Source organism: Lindgomyces ingoldianus, assembly GCF_010093535.1.
Source record: "Lindgomyces ingoldianus strain ATCC 200398 unplaced genomic scaffold BDR25scaffold_68, whole genome shotgun sequence".
Lineage (NCBI taxonomy): Eukaryota > Fungi > Ascomycota > Dothideomycetes > Pleosporales > Lindgomycetaceae > Lindgomyces > Lindgomyces ingoldianus.
The window spans coordinates 59936-79850 of NW_022985229.1; the positions used below are offsets into that span (position 1 = coordinate 59936).

The 19915-nt window shown below is 32.8% G+C and overlaps 1 protein-coding gene across 1 annotated transcript; it reads right to left on the minus strand.

Annotated features, from left to right (window-relative positions):
• Window positions 1–11: 11 nt before the first annotated feature.
• BDR25DRAFT_397418 (uncharacterized protein) lies at window positions 12–685 on the minus strand (the record flags this gene model as incomplete). Its single annotated transcript, XM_033698505.1, has 3 exons — window positions 12–96; window positions 125–492; window positions 530–685. The coding sequence occupies 3 exons, from the start codon at window positions 683–685 to the stop codon at window positions 12–14; spliced, it is 609 nt and encodes a 202-aa protein (XP_033539734.1).
• Between the last annotated feature and the right edge of the window lie 19230 nt (window positions 686–19915).

Here is a 19915-nt window from a genome sequence, read left to right on the forward strand (position 1 = left end):
AGGAGCTATGCCTAATGAGTGAATAGTGCAGTACATGGGTATGATATCGCGTGAGACACGTGCGACAGATTGTTCTCCAATATAGATCCGGAGGGACTTTAACGACCTTAGTGCTGAACTGAACAAGGGAGTCTGCTCAGCCATCCAAGGCCCTGCGTCGTGCATGTCCATGTCGGAAAAATCCAGTCGCGCTCGAAAGGTTCGAAGATTCGACTGGTGACGTAGCAGACTTAGAAGCTGCTTTGAGTCAAGGGGGGTTTCTTTGGCGCTATCCAACTCAAGCAATTGGTCGTCGCGCAATAGGTGCATAAAGCTTGAGAATAGGGCATCGTAATCGGGTCTGACGTGGTTCCCACCCGCGGCTAGTGTACGAATATCTTGGAAGCAAGCTTGTCGTTCTTCTGATAGCTTCTGAAAGTCTTCTGCAAATGTGCCTTGGAAAGTCGTCGTGAAGTCTCTCCACATTCTGGGCCTCATGAGATGGTTCCATTCCTAACAAAAATGGTCAGCATGTCAAAGTGCAACAGACATTCCACCACGGAGGCTCCATTACCCGGCTGACCCGACGCGCATTGCCTTGGTCAAATTTGGATCGAACAAAATCGAAAATCTCAAGCTTGAGGTCTCTTGAAAGAGCTGAGAATGTTAATTTAGATACATTAGCAGAGTTGTCGGTTTTATACATCGCGCAAATAGCTCTATCAAAAAGGTTTCGTGAAATTATGATGTGAAATCAGAATGAGTTCCGGGCGAGTGAGTGAAACAGAAGAAGAACGGATGGTAGCAGATATAGCAAGAGAAAGGATCAAGCGTCTTTTCGGAAGGGGCCAAGACAACTCTGTGCCACACACAGTGAGAGAGCCTCGCCTCAATCAATCTCCAGGACCGGACTGAGTAGAACTATGCGAGGTAAGACAATGCGGGCCAGGGAAAGAGGCGTACTGGCGCTCGGAGCTGATGAGTCAGTTTGGGCGGTTATCTAGTGAATTAATGCCCCAGCCCAGCGACAGCGCGGTTGATCTATCGTATTCAAAAATCTATTGTGTGCGTTAATCCGTGCAATGTCTTGGCATTCGCGTCGCGTCTTTTCCGCCTCACCAAATCTATGAGAACTTTGACAAAGCGACAATTTGCCCCCATCTATGCCTAAATATCTGTTATTTTAGTTAGATCTTAAAGCTGTGCGTACTTCCTAATTAGGAAATAATAAAGCTAAATTTTAAAAGTTTAAAATAGCCCTTAGCAAACAATTTCTAGCTAAAAAGCTATAGCTAGAGCAGCCACGCGTTTAAGTACTAGTGCTACCTGTTAACTGTTAGCTAGAGCCCTCGCTGCAGCAGCCTCTAAAGCACCTTCTAGAGGTTAAAAAGCCAGTAGATTAAATAAGCAGATAAGGAGGAAGGTTACCTTTATAGATAAGCAGCGCGCCGCTGCTTTAACAGCTGCTATTAAGATACTATTATTACTACTATTAGTAGTAGAGCTAGAGTGTTAACTATTACCTTAGCAGCAATTGTCCCCACCTCCTAAAGAGCCTAACTATAAGATAGATATAAAGTATATTCTGCGCGTAAATAGGAACTAGGTAGTTAACAACAGCAATAACTACTAGCAGCTAGTCTTCTCTATGTTGTTTATAAAGGACAAAGTAGACTTAGTGCTTACTAATGCATCTTTTATAATTAACAGGTAGAAGGTTACCTAGCTTAGTTGCTTAGTAAGCTATTAAGCTAAGCACTCTAAATCTACCTAGCAGCACATTACTTTAGCTAACTTTAGTTTTATAAAAGGCGCTTACCTACTTAAAGCAGTTAATTACTATGTTAAGCGCTTTACTAAGAGGATTAATAGGGTAGATTTTAAAGTAAAGCTCTATGTTAAAGTTAAGGCTTTATAAAGGGCATTTCTGCGCAGGTAATTAGCTAATAAGCTATTGTTAGATCTAGATACTACACTAATAATACTAAGCAGCTGTTGTACCTAGCAGCTGCTACATAAAGCTAGGGCAGCAGAGTAAGTAGAGAAGATATCTAAGGCAATAGACTACCACTTAGCAATTGCGTGTACGTGGGAGTGCTAGACAGAGCTTTGCAATAACTATAAGAAGTGGTGCTATATCTACCTAGACTAATCTTACTATGCTATTAAACTAGTTAACTTTAAGGCATAGAGAAGGTCTATAGTTATAGAAGAGTCTTCTGTTATAGTACCTAGTTATAAGATTATTAGGGCGCTACAGTAAGAAAGTAATAAGCTTTAGGTAAACTCTTACACGCAGAAGGACAAAAAAAAAGGCTAGGCTTATTATTATTAAATAAGCTATTATTTAAGAAGCTAGTAAAGTAGATAAGCTAGCAGCAGTTGCTTAACTAAATAGTAAGGATAAGTAGTAAGAAAGCTACTTAAGTAGAGTAATAAAAGTTTTAATAGCTTTATCTCTAACAGCTTTAAGCGCAGGCTAGTATCCCTTCTATAGAAGCTGCTCTACTCTCTTACTACTAGCAGCTACATGCTCTGCTAGTTATTACCTTAACAGCGCTTTAATCTTTAAGTTGTTCTTTAAGTCCTATAATAAAAGGTAGTAAACAGGATACTTAAAAAACAGTAAAGGCCTTTTTTAAGTAGTTAGTTAAGTAATAGCTAAAGAATAAAAAGGATCTTTACTTCTACGCGTAAGAAGTAGTAACTAAGGAGCTATAGACTATAAAAGATCTCTGTAAGATAAGCAGAGTTAAAGGTGACCTGTATACTATTGCTGTTACCTAGTTTAGGCTTAAAGATAGGCTTGTTTGCTATCTCTACAAGGATCTCTGTTAGTTTAAGCTAATATATTATATAGCTAGCAGCCTACTTAAGATAGGTAGTAGTAAGTAAAGCAAAACTAGTAGTAGAAATAATATAGCTAAATAATCTATTTAAATTTAAACTCTCTTATGTTACAATCCTTGCTTCGAGAAGCACTCGGGTCTTATGATATTCCTGGGGGGGGGAGGGAATAGGACGGGAGGTAGGGGCTAATCCGGTAGGGTGTACAGTCCTACGTACAGGCTATTGGGCTAATAGAGGCTTATAGAGAATAACTAGATTATGGTTTGCCCTATGTGCGGCAGTAGGGAGGCTAGGGTTAAACAGTCCTTATTAGATAGAGTTAGAGGTATATATAGTGCAAAATATACAAATAGTATTACAGCTCTTTAGAAAGCTAAATGCTACTTAGTCTATGTAATAAATAAACTAAACATTAAACACACCTTCTAAAGGTTGTTTAATGTAGGAACTATATATATGTGCTAGGGCGCTAAGAGGAGCTAGCAGGAGTTTATAGGAGCTTGCTAAGGAGACTTCTGCAGGCTCCCTTAAGCTCCCTTAAGCTCCCTAAATTCGCGGCCTGTCTCCCTATTAGACAACGCATTCTTCTATAATTTTAGGCAGCTGTGCTGCTTCTGTGTCCTCTAATTAATCTGTAAGTAAGCCCTGTCCTAATCTAGCTAGATTGTAGAGCACTACTGGTGGAGTTACGCTGGTCCAACTGTAGACTGTAACACGCTGCCCCCTCTCCCTAGCAGCGTTCTTGCCGCTCTGCTTACACAACTATGTTAGTAAGGGTTTATTTATAAAGGGTGCGTCTACCTGCTAGAAAGCGTTCTTAACATCTATTCTTTCTATACTAAATAGCTTATTAGTCCTGTTTATCTTATTATTCTTATGTTACTTTTTACTTTAATCCTTTCTACTAGACAAAAATAAGGCCCTGCAGCGCTTACTAGTCCTTAAAGTTATTATGTGTGTTAATGCTGTTCTTAGATAACTGCATTAAGTGTGTAAAAAAGCACAGCAAGTATAACACTTTTATCTTTAATGCTGCCTAGGACTGCCTAAAGAAGAAGAGAGAGGCGCTTCTTTAAAAGGCCTTTATTATAAAGGCTTAGAAGCGTGCCCTACTAAAGAAGTAGCTAGCTTATAAGCGCCTTCTACTAGAAGAGCAGCAAGCTTAGAACTAGAAACAGCTTTATTTGCAGAAGAAAATGCTAGGGGTGATAGATAAGAAGTGTTTTAGATAAAATTATATCTAAAAGTTGCCTAAATTTATTAAAGGCTTATTATATAAAGTACTTAAAAAGGGACCTCTTCTCTTTAGATAAGATAGAAGCTCTTAAAGCTAAAGTAAAGGGCTATTCTTCTCCTTAACCCTTATTAGCTAGGACTTATCTCTAAAGGCTACTGCTATCTAGTAATAACATAGCTGTTCTTTTTAATATAAGTGCCTTATTGCCTAGCTAGTTTCTGTTAGATAAGCCTAAAAGTACTTTTATACTAGCAGCTGCGTGTTCTGCAAATTTTTAGCTAGTTTTTATGTGTTTTTACTAGTAAGCTACTTTTTCTATTTTACTAAAAATTTCTTTTAGTTTTTTTAATTACCTATAATGCGCTTAACTTTGTATTCTGTTTCTTTATCTTTTTATTTTTATATAAATAAGGGAATTTCTTTAAGTGCTTTTTTTAGTTTAGAGATGTAGAACTATAAGTAGATTTTTATGTGTAGAGAAAGCTTAAGCTTATAGTTATCTTACTAAGTTTATAAAACTTTATAAGGTTTTATTTTTTTTTCTGCTAACTTTCTAAAAGGTCTAGGTATTTTAAGGTTCTTTATATTAAGGTACACATAGTCTCTAGGGCGGATTTTTAGTCCTAGCTGTTATAATTTATTTATGTACTTCTCTATTATTTCTCTACTAAATCTAGCTTCTATAGCTAACCTTTTATGTATCTAGCGTAGGTCTGTTAGCTAATTTATTAACTCTTATAAGTCTATAAGTTAGTTCTTATGTAATATAAAGTAAAGGTTATACTTAAAATTAGCTTTATATAGTGTTTCCTTTATTATAGCTAACTTTATGTTGTTAATAGCTAGCTGTGCTATTAAAAGCTATACTGCCTTATTATTTTAAGTATAAGAAATGTACTTTCTTAGGTATTTTTCTACTTCTGCATTTACTCTCTTAGTCTAGCTGTCTGTTTGCAGGTGGTAGGCTGTTAATAGCTTGTGTGTTATGCTAAGGTGCTACATTACTGCTTTCTAGAAACTGCTAGTAAATAGCTTATCTTAGTTAAAGATAATAATCTTAAAGCATCTATATACTAATATTATATTTTATTTTAATTTATAAATAAATTCTTTAGCTGTTATTATTTTTTCTAAGGGCTAAGTGTATAGATACTTAGTAGTTTTATCTAAGGCTACTATAATTATGTTGCACATCCTATTTATTTCTAGCTCTTTAAATAGGGGTAATCTTATAATAAAGTCTATTATAATTATTATCTATAGTAACTTTAGAGCTTTAATTAGTTAAAGGTACCTATAGGCCTTATGCCTCTGCAGGTTGTTTTTATTACAGGCATTACACTCTTTAAGCACCTCTATGCATAGTTGCTTTACCTTTAGTATATATTAGAAAATAGCAGCCCTTAGCTTTTTCTAAAGGGTGCCTATTTCTAGGTGTCTAAACATTAGGGATTTATAATATTTTTAGATTAGATTCTTCTATTCTTACTTACTAGCTATAAGCATGTAGAATTTTTTTATAAGTTAGGGCTTATTATAAATCTATTCTTTATTAGTTTTTTTAAAGAGTGTAAACTTCTTAGTTTTTTTTTTCTTTATTAAAGTAGTCTAGTCTTTAGCTAAGGGCGTTAGCCTACTAGTTCTGCGTTTCTAGGACATGCTTAATAATGTAGTTAAACTGTGCGAGTTCTATTACCTATCTTATGTGCATTAGTAATAGTTTCTTTACTGTTAGAAATGTAACTAAATTTACATAGTTAGTTATAATATAGAATAGCTTTGCTATTCTATGTAGCTCTATAGCCTATACTTTTACAGCGTTTAGTATTGCTTTTAACTCTTTATTAGGTATGCTGTACCCTGCTTTAGGTCCTAAGAACTTAGCAGAGTAGTAGGCAACTAGGTGCCACTTTCTGTCTTCCTGTTTTTAGTACAACGCAGCTCTGCTAGCTTCTAGGGATGCGTCTATGTAGATCTTAGTATCTAATTATAAGTTGTACATTCTTAGCACTAGCTTAGCTGTTATAGCTTATTTTAGCGCTATAAATGCTTTGTTTATTTCTAGGGTCTAGACAAATTTTACTATTACTTATTCTTTAGTTATAGTGTTAGTTAATAGTATAGTAATCTTTAAATAGTTCTTAATTATTTGCCTAACATAGCCTAATAGTTTTAGGAATCCCTTTACTTTCTTAACTATTATAAGTTCTAGCTATTTAAGCACTTTTTATACTTTAGCTAAGTTAATTTTTATTTTTTCTTTATTAATTATAAATTTTAAGTATTCTATTTTAGTAACATAGAATTTGCATTTAAAGAGCTGCAGGTAGAGTCTATATTTCCTAAGCTGTTCTAAGACTTTTTGTACCTTCTGCACATAGTCTTCTAGGGTATCTTTTAAGTAGATAAGGACGTCATCTAAATATACTAGAGTAAAGACATTAAAGTATAAGTTAAGGGCTGTATTAATAATTTACTAAAATGTTACTAAGGCATTTATTAGGCTAAACAGCATTACTAGTAGTTTGTAGAGTCCCTACAGAGTCCTAAACACTATAAGCTACTTATCTCCCTTTTATATCCTTATCTTATTAAATCTATCTTGTACGTTAAACTTTGTAAAGTACTAAGTTCCTTTTAATTAGTTTATAATATCTTATATAATTAGTAGAGGAAACTAATTTTAGATTATGTTATTATTTAGAGTTCTATAGTCTTAACAGACTCTAATTTTTTCTTTTTTTTTCTTTATAAAAACTATAGCTAAAGCTACTAGGCTGTAACTTTCTTAAATATAGCCTTATGCTAACATCTTATTAACATATTTTTATAAGGCCTTCTTTTGTGTCTTTGTTAGAGGACAGAGCTTATAGGTTTTTAGGTTGTAATTTTTTATTAAGTTAATAGTGTAATTCTAAAGTTAGTGTAGTAGTAGCTCTTCTAGGTCTTCTAGCATTTTAAACATGTCTTTGTAATCCTTATATTTAGCTAGGATGTGACCTTTGCTTTAGGTTTAGACAACACTAATCTATTTTACATCTTTGTCTACTTTAATTTCTTTATAAAAGACTTTCTTAAGTTTTTTTTTTATTATTTTTATTACTTAGGCTTTTAGTTTTTAGTAAGGGAATTTCTAAAGTTTTCTTTTCTTAGGGTAGTAACTACTACCCTGCTTTACTTGTTTATAGACTAGGCATTAGTTATTATAGCATGCTAACTAGGTTATGCGTGCATAGTTGTTAGAAGTTTCTATAGTTATAGTTTTCTAATTAATTATAGGATTATAAGTTCTAAGCTAGTTATAGCCTAGAATTATGTTATATTTGCCTTCTAGCTAAAGTATATTTATAGACCTTTAGTTTTTTATGTTAGAGGTTTTAAAGTCTTTTTTATAAGTTTCTAGGTTAATCTATTCTCTGCTGTATTTAATTAATAACGCATTAGTAAGGGTTACTTTAAACAAGTTTTTCTTTATTTAGAATAGTATGCCTTAGTTATCTACCTAATTCTTATTTATTACAGTAAAGGTGCATCTGCTGTCCACAAGGGCTAGCCTAGGCCACCCTTTGTACGTGAAGGTGGTTGTTAGGCTATGTTCTGCCCCTTATCCTACTATAATTACTGCTAATATGTTATGTTTAACTTCTTTATTAAAAAGGGGATAGAAGTTAATGTTTTATAAGTTATTATTAAACTTATCTTTTTTTTTTTATAGATTTAATATTTTTAATTATAGTAGTTAGCTACTTTACATTTATAGTCTTTAACTAAATAATGTAATGTTAGGTAGTCTTCTTTTCTTACTACTTTTTACTAAAAATAGTAGAACTTGCAGTTGCTTTATTCTTTACATGCTGCTTATCTCTCCTACTTATGCAGGGGAGCTGTTTAACAGGTGTAGCAATTTATAGTTTTGCAGGCTAAGGCTGTCCCTTGCTATAGGCATCTGTTATAGTTCTTCTTCTATGTAGGCTACTAGCCTGTCCTATGCTTATTATTCTAATGCCTAAGGCAATACTGTTGCGTGCATTAGTACTAGGGGTATAGACAATTATTAGGTCTATGTAATGTATTAAGAGGACTCTCCTAAGTCTACTGTAGGTATTCCTGCGTTTGTACTATTTAAACAGGGTGCTCTTTCTATTAGTAAACATTAGTGCTGTAGGTTTTATTTCTGCAGAGTGCGCATTAGCTGTAGCTCTGTTACATTGCTAAAGCTTTCCTGCTAATTACAAGGCTTAAGAGCAGTGTCTCTAGCTTCCTAAGTACTAGCTTTAGGACCTTAAACCTAGCAGGTCTACCTAGTTCTTCTAGTTTCTAATCTTAGATTTTTATAAAAAACTACTATTACTTTTTTTTATTTATAATGTTGTACTTAACTTTAGCTATGCGCCTTATTATGTTAAATGTAAAGTAGTTGTTACTAATGTTTATCTAGTAAAGCATAACTATGTAATAACTTAGGTAGTTATGTTATAAACTATATTTTTAGCATTTACATTTTTAAAACTATTAGGAGAGCTCTCTTGCTAAAGTGCTAGAGGTCTAGTTTTAAAAAGGGAACTATTTTTCTTTTTTTTAAACATTTATAATATATTTTTAGATTTAAGTCTCTTTTTTATATTCTTTAAAGATTATAAGGTCCTACAACACTATGTCTAAGCTACTAAAGTCTTAAATAACTACTTTCTAGTATGCTTTAGAATAGTTATTTAAAGAATAGTTGCCTCTACATTACTAGTAAAGTCTGTTATTTAATCTTTTTAATATTTTCTTATCTATAAGGCTGTAATTAGCAGTAATAGCTTTTATTATTATAGTAGTATTTTTATTCTTTCTTTTTTAAAAGTCTAGGTAATTTTAGCAAAAATATTCTACTTTTTTATAGTTTAAGCAGGCCTTGTCCTCTAGCTACTTTTGTTGTTCTTTTGTTAAAGGTGGCCTATTACGTTCTAGAACTTAGCTCTTCTTAAAGAGGGGGCTCTATGTATACTTTACATAACTAAGGTCTATTAGTTTTTTATTATATTATAAAAGCTTTTTCTTTTTAGAAATAAACTTTAGTTTTTAGGGAGTTTCTTTTTATTTCTTTTCTCTTTTACACTCTTTATAGTAGTTATTATAAGTTGTTGCTTATGTAATAAATTTTTTAAAAGTAGTTAGTTTTTTACTATGCATAAATTTATTTTTTACTACTTTACTTAGTCTGTTGTAGAACATGCAGCAGAGGGCTTTTTAGTCTGTCTATCTACAGATAGCTAGTTGTTCCCTAAAGCATGCTGCATAATTCTAGACTAGGCTAGTTTCTTATTTTATAGTGTCTAACTTATTAGCTGTAATTTTTTTTTATTAAAAGTTCTATAAATAGCTGTTAAAGCTTCTTTAAAAATTTTAATGCTACTAAATATTTCTTTAGTTTTAGAAGTAAGTGCTTTACTATTTACTCTAAAGTTTATTTAGTTGTCTACATAGGGTTAGAACTAAATTATAGGGGGGCCTTTTAGGTGTAATCTTATTTAGGATATTATTTCTGTGTTAGTCTAAAATGCTCCTTTATTATATTACATGTAAAGGTAGCATTTTATAAAAAATAGTTAAAGGTCCTTTAATAATCTTTTAAAAGGCTTTAGAGAGGCTAGTCTTAAAGTCTTTTTAGCTATAATACTTACTTTTTTAGTTAAGATATTTTAGATCTTTGCTAGCTCTACTTATAGTTTATGTATTTAGTAGGCTTAGTTAGTAGTTTTCTAGAGGCTTAATAGTTTAGAAAAGTTCTGCAATTTTATTACTTTTTAGTAAAAGTTAGTAATTTTTTGCTTAAGTTTTAGTAATTTACTAACTTTATTACTAATCTACTAGAGTTCCCTTATGTTGTCCTAGATTGTGTTAATCTGTTCTGCTAGGACAGCTTTACTTTAAGTAGGAACTTCTGTAGATCCTAATAGCGCAGCATAAGCTATGTTAGAATCTAAGTTGTGTTATAAGGTATCTATACTTTTTAAAGGGGGTAGTGTTTAATGTTATAATTCTTGCTTTAAGAAGCACTTAGGTCTTATAATATTCCTAGGGGGGGAAATAGGACAGAAGGTAGGGGCTAATCTAGTAGGGTGTACAGTCCTACGTACAGGCTATTAGGCTAATAGAGGCTTATAGAGAATGACTAGATTGTGGTTTGCCCTATGTGCGGCAGTAGGGAGGCCAGGGTCAAACAGTCCTTGTTAGACAGGGTTAGAGGTATATATAGTGCAAGATATATAAATAGTATTATAGCTCTTTAGAAAGCTAAATGCTACTTAGTCTATGTAATAAATAAACTAAATGTTAAACACACCTTCTAAAGGTTGTTTAATGTAGGAACTATATACATGTGCTGGGGCGCTAAGGGGAGCTGGCGGGAGTTTATAGGAGCTTGCCAAGGAGACTCCTGCGGGCTCCCTTAAGCTCCCTTGAGCTCCCTGAATTCGCAGCCTGTCTCCCTATTGGACGACGCATTCTTCCATGATTTCGGGCAGCCGTGCTGCTTCTGTGTCCTCCGATTGATCTGTAAGCGAGCCCTGTCCCAATCCAGCTAGATTGTGGAGCACTGCCGGTGGAGTTACGCTGGTCCAACCGTAGACCGTAACATCTTACCCTTTTAAGCTCTCTTAGCTCTCTCCTTGCGCGCTCTAGCTCCTCCTGCTTAATATATAGCCCTTCTGCTGTGTACTTAAAGTGCTTTTAGGCAAAACAGTTGCATTTACTTTCTTAAATAGCTGCCCTTAAAAAGGCACTAAAGTTACTACTAAAACACTCTTAAATGTATAGATAGTTTCTTTTAATCTATACCTTAAGCACTGCAAAGGTAAGCTCTATTAGATTATAGTTAAGCAAGTATAGAAGCAGATACCTTACTAAATACCTGCTAGCCTTAATAATCTGTGTTACCTTATTATTTATATAAATTAAGATGTTATCTAGGACAATTACTAAGTGCTTCTTACTGTACACAACCTAGAGTGTAGGGATTAGACTCTTTTTAATCTACTTAAGAAACTGCTTTTAATTAAAGTAGCCTTCTGTTAGATATGCGCACCTACTGTCAAGACAGGAGGAACGTTTGACGAAAGCTGCTACATAGTACGAGCAATAGGCTCGAACAGTATGTTGCTGCAAATTGCAGCATTTTGCAGCATTTTGCAGCATTTTGCAGCATTTTACAGCATGTTGCAGCAAATTGCAGCAAATTGCAGCATGTTACAGCATTGTGCAGCAAATTGCAGCATGTTGCAAGCTGGTCGCGCATAGGGCTAGTGCGCGAGGGACTCGGATCGGCAGAACAAAAAGCCGAGCAACACGAGTAGAGCAGAAAAAGGATTGATAAATCAACACAATCAATACAATCAATCAATCATCCCATACATCATATCCAAACCCATCATTCATCTTAGGAAGCCCAGAAACAGTGCTTCAATCTGACAGAAGTACGTACAGCGCCTAAATGTTCACTAAAATTAAGAGATGCTAGGTAGTTGTAGGGTTTTATAGGCAAAATTTCAAGTTCTTATACAAATTTAGTGGCGGAAAGCAAAGTTTAAGGTGTTGCCAAGACATTGCACAGATTAACGCACACAATAGATCGGTGCAATGCTTGGCGTCACCCTTTTTTTTAGCGCGCGTATTTTGCTAGCAAACTGCAAATTGCCCTATGCAGCTACAAATCGCCCTATAATATTAATTAGTTAGGTAAAAAAGATAAGGCTATTTAAGTACACATAACAGGCTATACTAACAGCTTTTCTAGTGTAATAGGACCCTATATTTCAAGCTCACAGCGTTGCTGCCGCGCTAACACGCTAACGCGTTCTAAACCTCTAACCTATACCTCTTATCTACAAGCAAGAATTAAGTAGTTGTACTAGGCTTAATATTTAGCGCTTTCTCTTACTAAGATAGCCTGTTAAAGTAATTACTAACTGTAAGGACTGCTCTAAGTAAGCTGTTTATAATATAAAGAAGATGTAACAACCGGCTATCCAAGTGTTTCCTAGGCTGTCATAGACTGGCCTAGACTGCACTAGGCAGTCCTGGACAACTCCCGAACTGTGCCGTCAACCCTGCACTTTCTAGACAATGCCTACCTCGCCTAAAAAGCTAGGCATCCTAGACAGGTAATACTTTAAACTAGACCTACAGCATACTAGATCTGTCGCTACCAGCGCTGCTGTGCCTGGCTCTCTAGAGAAGTATATAGCTAGTTATAAAAGCCCTCTTTAAATAGTAAAAAATTGCCTTAAAAATTAGGCAGGTACTAATTATACTTCTATGTTACAGTTACGCTCTTATTAGTTAATACACCTTTTAATTATAAAGTGTATACTTTATTTTTTATAATATAATTCTCTCCCTACTTAATAATACCTAGCATAACTGTTGCTACCTAAGCTAGCGTTATATAAGACTTACAAACTCCCTCTGCAGACAGACTACCTAACAAAGAGGGGACATCTACGTAACCCCCCTAGAGACTGCTACCTCTAGACCCCTTTACCTAGGCTAAGACACTCTTAGAGAAGATTATAATAAGCAACATTACTTAACTAGATGCTAAGATCTAATAAAAAAAACTAAAAAAGAAGTAAAAGAAAAAAGAAGAAAACTAAAATAACTTTAAAAAAACTAATTAAGAGAAATATTATAATCCTTTTAAAGGCTTTACAACTCCCTCTATAATAACCTAACCCCTATAGGGCTAGGGCTAGCAGCCCCCCTATAGACAGCCACTAGCTAACTCTTATTGTTCCTACCTAGAACAGCTGCTTCTATAGGCACCCCTTTTAGACTATAGTTGCTTAAGCCTAACTAACTTCTAAAGTTTAAAGGAAAGTTTTATAAGTAACTATAAGCATATATTAAAAGCTGTAAGAAATATATCTAAAACTGTTTAGTCTTCTTAAATGCAGCATTATAAGTAAAGTTCTGCTAGCGCTACCTAGGGGAGGACCCCTACAACTGTTAGAATAGGGTAGTACATGTAATTCTTATAGTTAACTACTTAACTTAATTACACTAAGGCTTTATAAAGGAAATGCTGTTAGGCTTTCTTAGATATACCTAGAAAAAAAAAATTTAGCTAAGCAAAGAATTAAAAATATAAATTAAAAAAATTAAACCTTTACTAAACTTTTTAACTATTTTAAAACTTAGTAGAAGGATATTAACCTTATTAAAGCTCTAAATAACTTAAATTAAAAGTTAATATATAACTTTTTCTTTACCCTAGACAAGAAAGTGCAGTACAGGCTAAACTTCTAACTAAAAGTGTAAAGTAGTCTTCTTAAATTAGAGATAAAAGCTAACTAGCACTAGCAGGTCCTCTAGGCAGAAGAGAACTATAGAGGTAGTAAGAGGCCTCTAGAAGAAGTAGAACACCCCTTAAAAAGCTAAGTAGGTTATAAGAAACTCTAGAGCAACTAACACTAAAAAAATAATATAAAGCCTTATAACTTTATAGCTGCTAGGCCTTAAAAGTTAGAAGCTAAAAAGGCATAAAAGGCTAAAAACTAGAAAGAGAGAGGCTGCTATAACTATTATAAGTAGAGCTACATACAAAAAAACTGCCCTCTTAAAAAGAACAACCTAGTAGAAAAAGCTGCGCTTTAGAACGCCCCTCTCTATATCTTATAGGCTAGGTAGAATACTTAGAGGGGTAGAAAGCAGTAGTAGTAAGTACTTAGAGAGCTAAGCCTAGTGCTATAAAAGTAACACTTATATCTCTTTTAAAAGCTGTTAGAGGTCTAACCTTCTTTTACTACTACTAAGCTATAATAGACTCTAGAGTAGAGGTAAACTTCTTAGATTAAAACTTTACTAAATAAGTAGGTGTAGTAGTTAACCTAGTAAACCTAGGCTTCTTTATATCTCTAGAAGGACAGCTATTAAAGGTTATAGAAAGAGCTAATATCTTTTACTATATTAAAGACAGTAAAAGGCAGTCTTAAGTAGGTAAATTTACTTTCTTTATAATAAAGATTTCTAGTTATAGTATAATATTAGGCATGCCTTAGCTAGAAAAATAGAACCTAACTTTTAACTTTATGCGTAAGATAGTTTATTTCTAAAAACACTACTAACCTTATAAAAAAATTAGTCTAGACAGCTTAGAGGCATTTATAAAGTACTAATAAACTTTAATAATAACATGTTTATAATAGCAATTGCTTACACATCTTAACTAACCTTAAAAGAGCCTAGGCTGCTGTTAGTATACTTTAAGAAGTTTTAAAAAGCATTCTTAGAACATAACGCCTTTTTCCTGCCTAACTATAGCTTATATAAGCTTGTAATTAACTTAAAGAAGAGAAAAAAACTTTTATATAGCCCCTTTTATAGTCTTTCTGCTACTAAGGTAGAAGTCTTATTAGCAGAGCTTGCTCTGCTTATTATATTTAGGTTTGCAGAACGAAAAGTTAAGCAGAATCTCCTCTTTTAGACGCGCTAGTTAGTTAGAATTTCTTTGGATAAACCCTAGTAGCGCTGTTTCTCTATTACCTTATGTGTTTCTTATATTCTTTTTTAAAAAAAAATGTATACCTAATGTAAGTGCACCTTTAAGCTAATTTGCATGCAGTTTGCTCTAGCATGCGTTGTGTTAAACTATGGTTAGTTGCGTCTTTCCACCTCTCTAGCCACATCAGTGTGTCGGGGATTGGCATCAGCCACATTGGTGTGTCGAGGATTGGCATCAGCCGCATCGGTGTGTCGGGGATTGGCATCAGCCGCATCGGTGTGTCGGGGATTGGCAGTTGCTCGCACACCTGAGTTGCTTACTTTTGCTAAGACCACACCACAACAAACTTTATTATGCCCTATAACAACTCACTCTAGCACTATAGAGTACAGTACAGCCTAGAATATTATTTAGATACTACTTCTACTTCTTGCTTACACGTTTGCGCGTTATGCCTAGTCTAATTGCACTGTCTACAGCGCCTTTAGGATTGCTTATCTACTGTAGCTTACACCTGCTTCTTTGCCTTCTTCCTGTCACTGCGCTTCCTAAACTTATTTTCAGCTGTTAAGCGCAGGCCTTTCTAAATGTAGCTGCCTTATTAGCTGCTTAAAGCTTAGTAATTTCCTATTATGCTAACACTAGCTTATGTGCAATTATTACTGCCCTTTTATAAAGCTTTTTTTCTAGAGGCATTACCCTCCTAGAACTCTCTCTATACGTAGAGCTACTTGCAACACAACTAATATCTACTAGAGATTGTTGCCTGCTGCTGTAATCTACTGTAGTTTGCTGCAATTTGCTGTAGTTTGCTACAATTTACTACAATTTACTTTATGCATTTCCTAACACTGCTAGGTAATCTCTTACTAACACCTCTAGGCATTAGCCTATTATATTTAAACAGCAGTTAAAGAAGCTAAACTAGCAGTTGTGCAAGCAAAACAGCTTATTAAGGTATTACATGTACTACATTAATCTTTGCGGCAATAGAGAGGCAGAGGCAGAGGCAGAGGCAGAGGCAGCGCTAGAGCTCCCCAGCACTTTAAGAAATTCCTGCAGAGGCAATAAACTACACAAGCTGCAGCTCTATAACTAGGGCTTTAATGCTAAAATAATTAAATTAAAGATATTAAGTAGTAGTATTAGGCGTAGCGTGGCAGTATTAGGCAGTAAAAGGAACAGGTGCAACGCTAGAGAAGGTAAGGTGCAAAGAAGAGGAAGACTATTATAAGAGCAGAAACGTGTTAAAAGCTAGGGCTAAAACGTGTTCTTTTAATTATAGCTAATAATTAACTAATTTCTAGATAACTGTTAAATAGGCTCTATGCTAGCTAGCATTTGCAATTAGCAAGTACGTGCAAGGCAAAGAGGGTTGCATAGTGTACACATCGCGCGCAAGGGGTAGCAGGTAACTAGTGTTAATTGTTCTTCTTCTTCTAAGTCTATGCAAAGGAAAGGAATATTTATCTATTTATGTGTGCAACTGTAACACAAGACTATGTTACATAACGCCTAATAGTGTATCTAAATACTTTTGTTTAGATAATAACTAATCTTAAATTTATATAAACTTTTTGTTTTTAAAAAAAAAATTTTACTAACTTAATAAAAGCTAAAAATTAGCTAGCTATTATTTACTTTTAAGTATTACTTTACTTATAAGTGTACTTTATAATTGTCACGGTATCCTCCCCGGATCCTAGACATAACCGTATTAGACGCGTACTAGAGTATTATTAGTGCACGTCTGACATAAACACAACACAACACAGACATAAACTTAAGCATAAACTGCCTTAACACTAACTAAACCTAGAATAGGCTTAATTTATACCTAAAGCGCTTAAACTTCTAAGCTAAGTATTTAATTACTAATTTTCTTCTAAACCTTTTTATTCTTTACATAACATCTTGTACCTACTATAATACCTTATATAGTAATTAAACTAGACCTCTGTAAAGCTCTATAACCTTACTTGTGTATAATTATAACATTACATTATGTTAAAACTCTAGCTAAGAATAGCCTCTAAATCTAATCTAATAAGCTTAGTACTTACATAACTTTAAGCTATTAAAGCAAGCTAAGAAGCTTTCTAAAAAGCACTTACTTTATAAAAAAGCTGCTATGTTGTAAGCTTTAAAGCTTTTTAAAAGAACTTTAAAAAACAGCTTTATATTATTAAGTAGTCTATTTTTACCTTAACTTCTATTATAGTAGTAAAAACTAAGAACTTACTAGCCTTAAAGCCTACCTAGAAGTCTAGAGATAGCTTAACTCCTTTCTGCCTAACGCTACCTACAACCTATAACCCTTCTAACCTAGTAATAAAATCTAACTAACTCCCTAATCCCTTACTATTTAATAAAAAATAGAAAGACTTACCTTTCTTTTTACGCAAGCTTTAATATAAACTTAAAGAAAATATAGACTAATTTCTCTTTAAACACTTCTAGTTACTATATGCCTACTCTTAACTTAACTATAACATAATAGCCTTAATTAACTTACTAATAAATAAAGATATTATTAACCTAGATTAATTTATAGTGTTTTTATAAGTAACTTATAAAGACCTAAATAAAAAGTTAACAGCCCTAAGTTACCTAAACACCTTATAATAAAAAAAAAAAAGCTTTACTTTACACTTTACTAAGTTCTACTAACTTGCATCTAATATAGGCCTAAATAAGATAAGTTTAATTATAGCCTTATATAACTCCCTCTTAACTAAACTATAACACGCTATAGTAGGAGAACCTCTTCTAAACAACCTTAACGCGTATGTAAACCTAATTGCTACCTATAATAATAACATAAGGTTCCTCCCTGTATAAGCCCTAATACGCCCCTAAACTAGCGCAGTTATAAATAAAGACTCTAACATAATAAAAATTAATTTAAATTATGCTCTAGTTAGTTTTAAAAAGTGTAAAAATTATAAAAAAAAAAGTTAATACTTTAAGTGTAGTAAGCATAGTTATATTTTCTAAAACTACTTTATTCCCCTTTTTTAAGTCTGCATAAGTAGCGCTGCTAGTACTTATTAAAGATTCTTACTATTTTAATCTTATTTTTATAAGGGCTCTAACTTATATTTAAGCCTTAATTTCTCTTACTACTCTTAACATAGCTGCAGCTATAGCAGTAGAAGCCTGTAAAAAGGCTTGTTCTAGGGCTAAGTTGCCCCCTAGGACTAATTTAACACTAGATCTCTGCTAACTTATAGGCTAAGTCCCCTACTAATAACTAGAAGTACTAAGTTAATATTTTTATATATTTATAATAAGAAACTATATTAGCTCTAATATAAGCTCTTATTAACTTAGAAGTAAACAGCATAAGTTATATTAATAAAGAACTAGCATGTAAACTAAATCTCTAATTAACACTACTTACCTAAATAATTTACTTAACTAGATTTAATAAAAAATAACTTAAAAAAGGTTTTATTTTCTGTACTATAACTATTATAATTACTTACTAACACTATAAGGAGCAGATTAAGCTCTATGTAATAAACATAAGATGTTATAACCTAATTCTAGAATAACTATAGCTGTATTAGCATAAAGTTGCCTTTAATTACTAAGAGTAAGTTCTAAACTTTAACTTTTTTTAATGCTAAAATATATGCTTACGCTTACACCTAAACAACACCTAAGTAGCACTTAATATAGAAGGTCTCTAGACCTACTTTTTAATAACTTAGAAAAGAACTACTTAAGTAAGGCTAATAAGCTAAGCCTTTTACTAAAATAGGCTATGTAAAATAATTTAATAACTGCTTAAACTTAAAGAAAAGAAAGCTTTTAAAAAATCTTTACTTACTTAATTTAGACATAAACTAGGACTTAAACAGTAGATAGACATCTGCTACATAGAACCTACTCTATTTATAACCCTAGCTTAATAACTAGATTACAAAATCTACGCAGTTATAATTTCTAATATAGACTAAGCTTTAGCTCTTTAAAAACACACTAACTTAAAGATAATAGTCCCTTAAAACTACTACAACTTGTTACATATTTTTTTTAAAATAAGTTTAATAAGCTTTTAATATAACATTTATATAATTACTAGATAACTTTTAAGCCTAGTAAATAACTTAGTTATAGGCTACTGTATAAGATGTTGCTAAATAAATTAAAAGTGCTCTAAAAATACCTTAATAAGAACCTAAAGAAAAGGTTTATTTAAGCTAGCTTTTTACTAGTAGTGTTACTTATACTATTTATAAAAAAACCTAGAGGTAGGCTTTAATTCTGCGTTAACTACTAAAGACTAAACACTATTACTATTAAAAACTAATACCTAATTTTTTTTTTATAAGAAACTCTAAGCTAACTAAGTAAAGCAAAGTATTTTATAAAGTTAGATATTATTACTGCCTTTAATAAGCTAAGAATAGTAAAGGGTAATAAGTAGCTAATAGCGTTTTAGACTTAATATAAACTATTTAAGTACTTAGTAATGCCCTTTAGCTTAGCTAACACGCTTAGTACTTTTTAACATTTTATAAATAACTTGCTCTAACCCTACCTAGATGTGTTCTGCACTATGTATATTAACAACATTCTAATTTATAGCAATAGCCTTTTAGAGCACAAACAGCATGTACGCCTAGTGCTAAAGGCTATAGAAGAAGCAGGTCTGCAACTTAATATAAATAAATGCAAGTTTTACTAATTAAAGGTTATATATTTAGAATATGTAATTTTTATAAATAGCATCTAAATAGACCCTGTTAAAGTTTAGACTATGCTAGATTAGTAATACCTAAAGAACATAAAGGATGTTTAAGCTTTTATAAAATTTACTAACTTTTACTAATAATTTATTAATAACTTTTTATAGTAAGTAAGCCTTATAATTACACTTACTAAGAAAGAGATTTAATTTAACTTTAACTTAAATTACTAATAGTTTTTTAACTAGCTAAAGAAAGCCTTTACTAAAGCCTTAATACTCTACTACTTTAACTTTAAACTACTAATACTTGTAGAAGCTAATGCCTTAGACTATGTAGTAGCAGAAGTTCTCTTTTAAACTAAGCTAGACAGGACTATTAGGCCTATTACATACTTCTTAAAAAAAATAAGCCCTATAGAAGGTAATTATAAAATCTATAACAAGAAATTACTTACTATAGTACACTGCTTTAAATAATAGCAACTTAAACTAGAAAGTGCAGCGCATCTAATACAGGTCCTATCTAACTATAAGAACTTATAGTACTTTGCAACTACAAAATAACTTAGCTACTAATAAGCCTATTAGTTTAAATACTTATCTTATTTTAATTTTAAAATTACTTATTATCCTAGTTAAAATAGAGAGAAACTAGATGCTTTTA